This window comes from Cydia splendana, chromosome 14 (assembly GCF_910591565.1).
Source record: "Cydia splendana chromosome 14, ilCydSple1.2, whole genome shotgun sequence".
In the NCBI taxonomy this organism is placed as follows: Eukaryota; Metazoa; Arthropoda; class Insecta; order Lepidoptera; family Tortricidae; genus Cydia; species Cydia splendana.
The window spans coordinates 1508560-1521149 of record NC_085973.1 but is presented as its reverse complement, the minus strand read 5'-3'; the positions used below and the strand labels follow the sequence as shown (position 1 = coordinate 1521149).

General features: G+C 38.7%; 1 protein-coding gene across 1 annotated transcript in view; it reads right to left on the bottom strand.

The window, feature by feature from the left end:
- LOC134797077 (disheveled-associated activator of morphogenesis 1) overlaps positions 1-12590 on the bottom strand; it is a 117889-nt gene that overhangs the window by 74619 nt on the left and 30680 nt on the right. The window contains exon 3 of the mRNA XM_063769301.1: positions 7623-7775. Within this exon, the coding sequence (XP_063625371.1) occupies positions 7623-7775 (153 nt within the window). The remainder of the gene's footprint in view (positions 1-7622; positions 7776-12590) is intronic.

Below are 12590 nucleotides of genomic sequence, written 5' to 3'. Positions count from 1 at the left end.
AAAATTTTAAAAATGGTGCGTTTTGATCTGACCTTTTCGTAATTGAATCCGTATTGGGGCGGAATTGCGTAAACTTAAACGCAACGTTTTCGTATCTACTATAATAGGCTTCATTGATCTTTTGTAGGGTCAGAACCTATTCAATTCTATATTTTTACATATTGGGACGTAGGCTTTAAGCCGAAGGTGTATTGCAATATCAATAAATGCGTTGCCAGTTCTAAGAACGATGATAAAATGCCGCTATCCTAATTAATTTCACTGACGGTTTAACTCCTAAGCTGAAACACAACATTGCATTCACTTTTATTTTATTAGTTTCGTTTCGCCCCATCTCTGATCTCGCCTGTTACCGGTAATAAAATATTCTTAAGCGTTTTCACACAGTATTGCCTTGACATGACAGATCCAGCCAGACACTGAGAAGTTCCAAAATCGATCACACTCCAGAAATAAAGTCAACTCAAATCTAGACCGTAGCCAGGTCTTGATCCGATAAGTTCTCAAAAACCGTAATTATTTTGGTTTAAGAGCCTGTGATATCAATTTCTATGTCACCAAGAGTCTCTATACGAGTACGAGGGGCGTTCAATAACAAGTGAGAATGAGTATGTTATATACAACTTTTATTAAATGTTATTTTATTTTTCGACATAGTCACCTTTTAGCATAATACACTCTCAATCTTTTTTCTAAACTTAAAATTCCATTTCTAAAAAAGGTTTCATCTTGAGTACTAAAAAAATCTTGTACTGCAGCGACTACCGCGTCGTCGTCTTCAAATTTTTTGCCTCTTAGGTATTCCTTCAATCTCAGAAATAGGTAGAAATCACTAGGGGCGAGGTCTGGTGAATACGGAGGATGCTTAAGGATATCGAACCCAGCATCACGTATTGCAGCCATTGCATCGGCGGACTTGTGTGCCAGTGCATTGTCCTGATGGAACAACACAATTTTCGAGAGTTTACCTCGCCGTTTTTCACGGATCTCATTGCGCAATGTTGCTATTTGTTTGGCATATAAAGTACCCGTAATAGTGGCTCCATGCTCGAGATACTCAATCATTACGAGCCCTTTACCATCCCAAAAAACAGAGCCCATGACCTTACCGGCAGATGGGCCCACCTTGAATTTCTTCGGAGTTGGAGATGATGGCCTTTTCCATGTCATAGACTGCAGTTTCGTTTCAGGGTCGTAATGATGGAGCCATGTTTCGTCCATTGTTATAAATTCCCGGTCTTGCTGTATCAAGTCCAAAGCTTCTTGACAAATCTGTTTGTTTTTGAATTTCTTCAGTTACTGCTGTAGTAGGGCGTCCGGAGCGGGGGTCATCCATGGTCGATGTTCTTCCACGTCTAAATTCGGCGCACCAACGTGCGACTGTCGAATACGTAGGAGCATTAGGCCTTAAAGTAAAATAAATATATGATTTATGATTTAAAGTGTCCCGTAAATCTAAATTGACTAGGTCCGTAGAAAAAAAAAATCCATTTTCGCTAACGTGCTCAATAGCATCGCAAAGAAATCGCCGTATTTTTTTTAAACAAAAAACAGTTTGTGTCTTTTTTTTCATGGCAATCAGCTAGGTAGATTAGCTTTACCGGCCAGTATTTATTACTTTCCTAATATTTAAAGAGTTTGCATCTCATTCTCATTATATATTGAACGCCCCTCGTATATTAATTTTGCGGTTAACAATCATTTAATTGACAGATAGAGTATCATTCATTACTGACACCAAGTAAGCTTGATACTAGGTACTATTATAGTTCAGCTTTCTTAAATCACTTTCAAATTCTTTAATGAAAGCTTAAGTCATTTAAATTATTTATTCCCGTCAAAACTTTTAAAGGTTACAAAGTAAATAGTTGGCGCGAAACTGTAAGATAGCGATTGTATTCCGATTGATTGACGTACGAATAGAGGCGGTAGTTAGCGGGTATTTGTAAACGCCACGAGTCGGGTCTATTCTCCAGTCAGCGTAAAATATAGACGACCTTTTCTGTAGACTGGAATTGTAGTCAGTATCATAGTAAGATTATTCTTCGTCGGTCACTCATTGCTGAGAATCGTGACCGCCTGATTTCGCAGTTCCTGTAATTTGTTTCCATAGCATCCCTATTTAATCATGTTTATCCCTGGAGATTTTCTAAAGCATATATGAAGGCTTTTCAATTTCTTCGCACTCACGTACAATTTCACAGAACACGTGGCCAGTGCCCAGTACCCGCACGAACGCATCTCCGCGCGTTAAAATATGTGCTTATTGACCGACATCACGGCTTTCCAATCGTAACAGGTTTGCAGGGCCGGCCCTAGCATTGTGGGCTGAATGCCTTAATTAATGCTATAATGATGTATGGGTGGAAAGTGAGGTTTAGTTTGACAATCGGTCAGTGTCAGCGAAATGGGAGTTACGTTTCGGTTGTGATTTGGTTTTCGTTTCCGTTGGTTTACCTTGTTTAAATCCCGTATAGTTGCGAGTTACTAACACGCTCAGTGCGGCACTGAATCGAAGGATCCCAAGCAAAGGCTCGCGTGCAATATTGTATCGTAATCGTATTAATCGGAATAATATGATATTCTTTAAATTTAAAAAAGTCGCCCGTGTAATCAAAATGACACTTTCCTTACCAATTTATGAAAAACGCGAGCTGGATCCGCGTGGTCTTAAGTTTTGATGATTTATTTATTTATTTATTTATTTAAACTTTATTGCACAAAATACAAATAAAATGTACAAATGGCGGACTTAATGCCTAAAGGCATTCTCTACCAGTCAACCATAGGGCTAAACAGAGATGTAATAAAAATGGTGCGAGAAGAAAAGTAAGAGAATTCAATTAGGAACTATTGCAAACAACTGAAAACATAATAAACTACATATACAATACACAGATAAAAATAATAAAATATATACAATGAATATACTACTACATAATTCTCACATACATACTAATATATTACGATGGATACTACCTACTCATAATACTCTTGTTTCAGCAGATGTTTATGCAGCATCCTCTTAAAAGCAAATAATAATGAATATATAATATATTAATGATTCTATGGGTTTTAGATTACAAATACGATTGCGACCAATAATTTTCTTGTGAATATCGTAATGGTAGTCGAATTGGGGATTGTAAGGTGCAGATTTCGATTGCGGCGATCGGTGACCAACACAGGTGTATATTACCTACAGAATTCGTTTTAGCAACTTAAAAGGTCGCACCCCCACGCAAATTTATTACGGGAGCACCTATTGTGTGGTGAAAAGAAGTTGTCTTATAAGCCCCATCTTGTAGTTGAGTTGATCTAGCGATCGCTTTCAAAAACCACAAACGAGACAACCCTGCCCTCAAGTTATTCAAATATAGCGCTATAAATCGTTTAATTATCACATAATTCAAAGCAGCAGCGACTGTCATAACGCAGTCGTAAAGTACGAAGTGGTTTCGAGTGCAGGTACAGAATACCTGTTTCAATGTAAAGCCCCCCATTCACACTCCTACCTTGTCGGCCGCCTCGTAGTCCGCCTCGTTGGGTAGGATTGTGTATGGGGGTTGCGGACTACGAGCCGTCCTACAAACGGCTAAACGGAATGGGGGCCTTAAGCGAGGTGTTCTGGAACTTGAGAAGTGGACTGTATTGACTGGGATTGTGTGGAATGACAAGAGATGAAATATATTTATTTTAACTGGTCAGATTTTGAGATTCTGTTGTAAAAAATTGGTCAACGGAGACTCATGATATTATTTACCGTCGTGTGAACCAACGCAAATTTATTTATGGAGATTTTAGATAATAGGAGTTACGAAATGGACCCGTAGATGCTCCTTAAAATACTCAGTACAAAACCAAAATTTATTTTTTGCGTTTCGGCCAACGTCGCTGGAATTGGTTAATGATGTATCCTGCCGTGGGTAACATCATATACGGATATATACCTATTCAATACACTATGAATGAAAGAATAAATACAAAACATTATTTACATTTCAGGCGAAAAGAGTGAAAGCATTCTATTGATGCTAGACTAAAGGTTAGCCTAGAGTTAAAGATGAAAGCTAGCCTCAATAACATCAAGTTTAGAGCTAAAACGAAAGTTACATGACATATCTATAGGTAGGCATATACAGTATGGCCACTAACGAGTCGCATTCCTTTTAATATAACTAGTACCTACAGAATAATGTATTTTTCAAAATAACTATAGTACCTAACTAGGTAGTATTAGGTACGTATTCTGTACATTTAATCAAATGAATCATACGCATCTCCAACTAATAAATGTTACACTGCACGCATAACATTATCTACTAAATGTTTAACAAGAATGTCCTTTAAGCATTCTATTATTCTACAAGTTATCACTGCTAATGTACTGCTAATGTACTACATATATGTTTGGATGGCATTTCCAACCAAAGCCTGTACTGAAAATAATTATTTAATGTAATAAGCTTCATAAAAATCCCTAAAAAAACAGACCTTCAGACCCTGCACCGCGCTGGTGAAAGCCCGGCGCGGAATCCCGCGGCGCAACTGGATAGCAGTAATGGATACCTATTCGTTATTCGATATTGATACGTTCATTACATCAGGGATAAATATAAAGGTCCCAAACACCCATAGACCTTCAGACCCTGCACCGCGTTGGCTCAGTGAAAGCACGCAGAACCCCGCGCCGGAAAACCACGATATTGGTAATGGATACCTATTCGCTATGCGATATCGTTCGTTCTTTATTAGCAGGGGATGAATTTTATATTCAGGTCACAAACATCAGACTTTCAGATCCTGCACTTCGTCAGTGAAAGCACGACGCAGAATCGCCGGCGCAATTCGATATCGGTAACGGATACCTATTCGCTATGTAATATTGATACGTTCTGGATCGACGGGTTCGCGTTAGTCTTGCTTATAACCCTGTAGGTGCCTGTAGTCACGTTACCTGGTCGCGTGTCACTGTTTAGATGTAGTCACTGCCCCCCGCAGGCCCCCGTTTCATAACTGTGACAAGTGTCTCGTGAGTTTGCAAATAATCGTACATTGCTGGTCTATCAAATGACTATTACGCTACATATCCTTACTGGCCCGGAAATCTATACAGAAAAGTGTCAGTCGCCACGATAACTGATTAGAATAGATATGTCGCTGATCATTGTCATCCCACAAAGAACTTTTGAATGCCGCAAAACCGGCCTTCAAGAGGTAACAAAATAGTAGCCGGTAATTTTTTTAGGTGACAGAATGCTACTTAAAAAATCTTCCTACAGCTCGGATAATTTATAGAATATGGTAGTTTGACGCGGTATTTTTCGTCCACCGTTGAACGTCTACGAGGACAGGAATCACCAAAGTCTTACCCAAAGACCGCTCTAAATCTAAACAGTCAATTGACACAAATAATATGTATCCATTAAACGTGTGACAAAACATGATAATCATGACACCCGTTATAAAAAAACTATTATCATCATTTATACTGGGAGCTGGAGGCGTAAGCGTGACCGATTTTTAAGATCGATCGAGTCGAATCGACGATTATTTTACTTTGACATAAATGTAGTAGCGACAAATCATATAGCAACGCCTACGCAATTCGATGGACCTTATATCTTGGCAATAAGAATTACTAATGTCACTTAACAGTCTAATGTCAAAAGGCACCGTTTCTTTAGATAGTATGTATTCTTTAGGCAGCTCATCTAAAGAAGTGACAGCCAATTTATTAGTCATCTTTAGTTCGATAAGTAAATGCAGTCAGGAAGTAAAACGATTGGGCACCTCTATAAATGTGAGGTATGAATAACAATTAATCGCTCAATCTTGAAGAGTTTTATATGGATAGTAGGCATATGCGTGGTAATGTAAACACTGTGTTTGATTGCACTAAGCATACTAAATAAGCTTCGCCTTGATTTATACGACTTTCAGGCCCATTCGAACTCTGATATCAGAATGACATCTATCTCAACGTCATTCGGTTATCGTGCATTTCGCCAGCAGAATATATAATAGTACTTACTACTACAAAGGAAACTTCCTACAAAACCGAAGTTTGACAGCGGTTCAGTGTCGACTCATGCTGTCCCTTTCTAATATATGGCACTATCCCTTTCGGTTACTTAGGGTTATCAAAATTAAAGCCATTATCTTATCTGTGGTCGTGCACGCAAGGGGACATCAAGTTGTGTCAACCCTAATAATTGCTCGGAGCAATGCTGAGCCGAACGAAGCCAAGTTTGCCCGAAGGGAGGAGTTTCGCACCCCGCACCCCTGATTTCGCTCGTTCTTGGCTTGGCTCGGGCGAGACGCACAATAAATAACTAAATAGCATGATTTAAATATCATTCCGTTATTAGTGTACGTTTGAATTGGCCTGTTTGGCTTGCCGTTTGAATATTTATGCAAGTTTCCTAACGATAACACGAATAATATGATAGATTAGACAGTTCTGCATAAGTAGGTTAAGCAAGGTCTAAAGAATAGGACCAATTAAAGACGTTGGGAAACAGTCTGAGCGGAAAATGTCGGTATAAAGGCCAATACTATAAATATTAAGATAACAACTAATGAACTGCGGTATTTGAAATTAAAATAGGCGACTGATGATAATTAAGGATTTAAAACCTGTTCTGTTATTCCTAGACCATTTACGCAAATTTTTACGAAAGATTTGAAACTACTTGACATTTACATAATATTAATTAAGTAGGTACAATGAATTATGGATATTTAAGTAAATATTTAAGCAATACGGAAGACATAAAGACTTATAGCCGATTTTTCGCGGAATTGCTTAGAAGTGAACCTGTGGAAGCCCTGGGAACTGGGAAGCAGTCAGTTTACAAACTACAGGGAAGGATTATGTCCGTAAAACGTAGTCTGTTTGGAGAATGCCTTAATGGCTGCTCTCAATAGCTGGATAGCCGGAAGTTCAGGATCCACTATAAATATGATTAAGTGAGGCAAGTAAGGTAAGTACCGATATGATCGGTAAGCATATCTCTAGATTTGGGCAAGGGCGTCGTAGTACGCCTTGCGAGTCGCTAAACTGCTGATAGACCATCATCCACCATGAAGAAAAACAGGTCTAGCACGCACGAGTGTGACACAAGCTCAGCTTACGTTACTGACAGGTAAGTGGTACGGAATATAAATGTACAGCCTTTGGGTGTTTCATACATTTTGGCTGGTCCATTTTCCATGGGAGGGTGAATTATTTCTTCGCGATTTCGGGGTTGATCTCATAGTAAAAGTTGCTCAGTATAATCCCCAAACCTCCCTGGCACCGGGAATGTAGTTATTTTTTAGCCACCGACGCCACCGTGTATAGCTGTCCATGCCGTGATCGGCAACGGCCACCCTAGACTCCTAGACCCTTATTACGGGCGTGAGCAAACTTACATTTAAAAACTCTATCGCAGGTGGGGAAGTATAGTTGACCAGAATTATTTGTAGTGTGTGTTATTTGTGTGTGTATAATTATGTGTAGTTGTGTAGGAGGGTATCTGATGTTTTGTATCAAGGTTTTCAAGGGCAATCCGACGAGCTCAAAGGTCAAAGCTCTTCACGCTAAAGACTGGATACATAGGCACCAATACTACACTAACCTGCAGACACGGGCACAGCGGCCACCGCTTGCGCAGCGCGTGAGGCATCTTCTTGCGGGGGGGCTCCTCGGGCGCCTCGCCGCACGCCCAGCGCACGAGGCGCGCGCGGGCTGCTTCTGCGGCCTCCAGCCCGCGCGACCAAGACGGCAGGCCCTGGAAAGATGAAATTGAACATTAGATATGTCATCCATAATTACATGGAGATATTTATCATCTATGCGAACCATTATGTAGGACATGTAGGTACTGGTGGAACTAATGTTATTATTAGACCACATATTATTAGCGCAGCCAACAAATGGAGTATACACGGTTTTAAATAATAAAGGACAGAGAAGACCATAAGGTGATTAATTCTTTCATTAGAAATCATTAAAAAAAAACATTTATTCAGGCGAAATAAACCCTATTTGTACAGTTTCTTCTTCTGCTAAACTGCAGGTCAGTTTGTTGGTAGAGGGAACTTCCTTTAAACATAGATGGGTATGGGTAGACTTCACTAATGGCCTAGTTAATTGTTAATTTAAATCTTATTGCTTATGGTGGTAACTTCAATTTAATTTTGTTTAATAGAAACATTTTCATTTGAAATTTAAACATCCTAATTGTGCATGTTTTGAATACTAATCAACTCCTCTAGTATGGCGGGTGTCTACGGGCGACAGTAATCGCTTACCATCAGACGATTCGTCTGTTCATTTAAATTTGCCTCCTTTATCATAAAAAAAATCTATTCCCACGTCAATTTTGTAAACAAGCTTATTCAGCGGAAAATTTGTACGCGAAAATTCGGGAAAATCGTTTTCATAATTTAGTTTATTTCATGACGCAAAACGCAAAAGTTTTTTCCAACTGCACCAGATGTTTAGTATCCTATTCCGTGATTTCCGTGAAGCATAACGATCCGTTTTCTCATTTCTAAAACATTTAGCAAAATCTATCATTTTAATTCCAATGACCTTGCTTACGGCGTTCAATACGAGTAGCAAGAATTGGTAAACAAAAAAGATATCAATCGCAAAATGGTTTCGTTCAATGCCCTTGCCTTTTTGATAGGCGTCAACAAATCCATTAGGTAGCGCTTACCGTAGAAAACAAAAGTTTAATTCGTAAAGAGCTTGGCCTTTAGAGGTGCTTGACCTTTGATAGAACTCTTTGCTAAATTTAATGTTATTAATCTTCGTATAATAAACAGCCAATTGTCAGTTGCTGATCTTATTCAAAGTGACATTAAGAAACCCAACAAAGATTTGAATAGCAGTAGTTTAGGTAACCATCAGGTTAACCACTGCAAGATGATGGAGGAACGATTAGCAAAGTTTTCAGCTATTGTGGATGAGAAATGCAAAATGCACATCGACAGGACATGACCAATCTTCTTATCAGGCTTTTCATCCTGTTACCCTCTGCTGGGGCTCCCCCGGCCCTCAGGCTCGAATCATATGCTTCCACTGATTCCGCTCCGGGCAGCTTGGGTAACCTTCTCCCACCCCATTCACATATCCAGCTCTTGCTCCACAGAACGGCGTCAAGTTTTAGGGTAGGGTTCCATATTTCCATATTTTTTTCGTTTATTTGGGTTTATTTCGTTTATATGCTGATGTTGACATCTGATCATCACTCTTAGAACACAGGACCCGCTTAAATATTCTAGTAAACATAAACATCTTTTACACTGTTACGCAACATATATACCTACACCCCGGTTGCTACCTCAGGCCCCGAATTCTCAGTGTATACGTGCCAAATAACATAAACTACAATATCAACTTGTGTGCCATTGACCTACCGCTTCTTTCCTACGCCTGAAACAAGAGCATATCAATTGAATTATACGCCGCGGATCGCAGTCAAGGACGGAGCTGCGCACGCGATCATTTCTCAAACATAACGGCTTAAAGACGGTCTTCGCATTGAATGCGGTTCCGTACGCCGTTTCGGCGTGAGAGCGACACCGCGCTATGCACGTTTATAGATGCTGTCACACTCACACACCGGAAAGGCGCGCGGATCTGCATTACAGCCGTATTCGAACAATGTCAAATACTAGATATTGAAACGATATGGATCAGATATGTCAGTGTCAAACAACAAAAACAAAAACGTCACTTGTTGTTTCTTCGAACAAAAACGTCACTTTTGACACTTGTTTGACACTGACATATCCGATCCATATCGTTTCAATATCTAGTATTTGACGTATCTCATTGTTCGAATACGGCTGTTAGTGTGATACTGATAACCGAGGCTCCCGTAAACAATGAGAAAACGCAATGTGAGTTTCATGCGGCATTTGATCGATCTATGGAGTTCATATTATTCGTACCTATTAAATTCAATATTTTTATTTCGAATAAAAAATCCATATTATTGTTAGTACAAGGCTCAACAACACTTATAAATTTATGTTAGTGATAAAAAGAACATAAAAGCAAGCAAAAATAATTATTGAACAACTAAAAGCGGCCATTAGGCAATGTATCTAAATTTGAAAGCGAACCGTCTGAATCTGAAGGAGTCACATTTGGCACATTAACGTTGTAAATATTATATTAACGTTAGGGAGAGTGAAAGTGATAGCGATACAGGTGCTAGTGTCAACGTCGTAAGATAATGATCAGTAAATAAGATTACAAATTTACAACCGAAGTTGCGTTGCTTGTGCACGCAAATGTAAAAATACAGACCTGATATCAAGCATCATACTTATAATAAAAATTGGTCTGCCTCTGGCTGGCTCTAAATAAGCGCTGATTATAATTAATTAGTTACCTACATAAAAACCTTTATTTTTTCTTTACGTCATGCCATGAAACGAAAGTCACGTTTTTTAAGGTATATCATTATTATTAATAGCTACTATATAACTAAATATAAGCAGTTCATAAGAGATTATGTGACTGAGGTAAAAAAAGATACCGAGATGAAAAGTAGTAGGTACCTAAGATAGTGCACTTAAGGCTTGTGCACAAATCACGCGAGGTCCGATGGGGGGTGGGGGGTCACGAAAAAATTACGACAGATCACGTTGGGGGAGGGGGTGTATAAGGAGACCTCACGTGTATTTTTCTACAGTGAACGAAACTAAAAAAAATACCTACCACATAAGTAGATACTTTTTCTCGGTTTCGTTAAGCATAAATCTTCACTCCGCACTTCAAAATAGCGAGTCTATTTTACGAAATGTTCCACATAACATTAGGGAGGTTATGTGGGGGAGGGGGGTAGCCAAAAAGCTCACCAAATATCACCAAGGGGGAGGAGGGGGTCAAAAAGTAGCCGAAAACACCTCGCGTGATTTGTGCACAACCCCCTACTCACATCACATCATCCCGTCTAACTGTATTCGGAAGGCAAGAGTGAAATAATATACGTATAGATAAACTTGTAACACAACTGCCGCAAAACGTTTGTCGATCAACTTTCTTCCGCTGACGCAACGGTAATAGATTAGATATTTATGCGTTTATAAGTTATATGAATATTTTTATTGTCAGTAGGGCCATTTGACTTGACAGCTTGTTTATTTATGAGCGAAATGGACCAATTAAAAGTTAGTACCTACTCTACTGTTACTGTAAGAGATATTTTATAGCATAATTTATACAGGGTGATTCAGGAGACGTGAACAGGACTAACACTGCGCATATCGTTAATTATAAGCAACTGTTTCGTATCAGTATTAGTGAGGTTAACGTTAATTTTCTAGTCGTGTTGAAAAACAAAGTTATTATTTTTTTTACGACATGCATGGTCACCCTAAAATTAGAATACTAAACTACCGATATTCTGTGTCAAATTGAATGTCATTACTGTCTCACGGACTGGTTACTTTTGAAAACTCGTATCTCGCGCAAGTTTGACAGTTTATTTTCTTCATAATCAAAATGCCATTACGATTAAAGAGGTTTTATGTTTATTAATTAGGTCCTGTAGGGTGACCATGATTGTTGAGAATTAAATTTGCCCTCACCAAAAAGTTAAAAAATAGGAAAAAGTGTTGTTGTTTCTCCTTAATATGACGGTGATCGATCAATTATCAATTACTGAGTGTGCAGGATTAGTCCTGCTCACGTCTCATGAATCATCCTGTATAATATTAGGTAAAATAACTATTACTTACATAGAATAGTAAATTCTGGAATATTAGAACCCGAACACGCGAACTACCGCAAATTAGCTGTTAGCGACATCTATTAACGTGTATTGTCTGACAAAATCAAAACGAATAATTCTACATGTCTCCAATCTCGCTGTGTCACCCACAAATCAGGCTAGCGGATGCCCGCCGAACCCTGGCACTAATTGGACGCGTAAGCGCGTAACGTTTGGTACAGAGGGATAGGTCAGTTACACACTAGTCTATGCTATTCCCATATGTGTGACGCCGCTCGCCAGGAGATGAGATGTGAGACACATTGACAGTGACTGGTATGATTGTACAGGAGTCATGTGCATATCCGGACTTGAAATATATAGTGAAAATGTATGTATGTATGTATGTATGTCACTTTATTGCACATAAACAGGTTTACATAAAACGGACAAAAACAAAACAAAAATAAAAATGTTATGTACAAAGTCGAACTTATCCCTAAAAGGGATCTCTTCCAGCTATTAACCTTTGAGAAAATGCGAAAGGATCAAACACTAACAGGTGAAAACGTTATTACGTTAGATTACTTATTTACATGTGAGATAGCGAAAACCTGTTGGTTAAATGTTGAAACGAGGGAAGACTTCTGTTTTCGCATTTTCGAATAACACAGTAAAAGTTGGCACAGTCATAATTTACAATATTATCTATTCTCGTATATTAGGTATTCATGGATATTTTATTCCCAAGTGGCTTAATTAAAATGTTAAAAGAGAATTTTTTCACACAAGCATCAATAGGTAGTAGCTAAAGCAATAATTAGACGTAAAATAAATGATATTTAAATGATACAAGAATATTAACAACTTAAG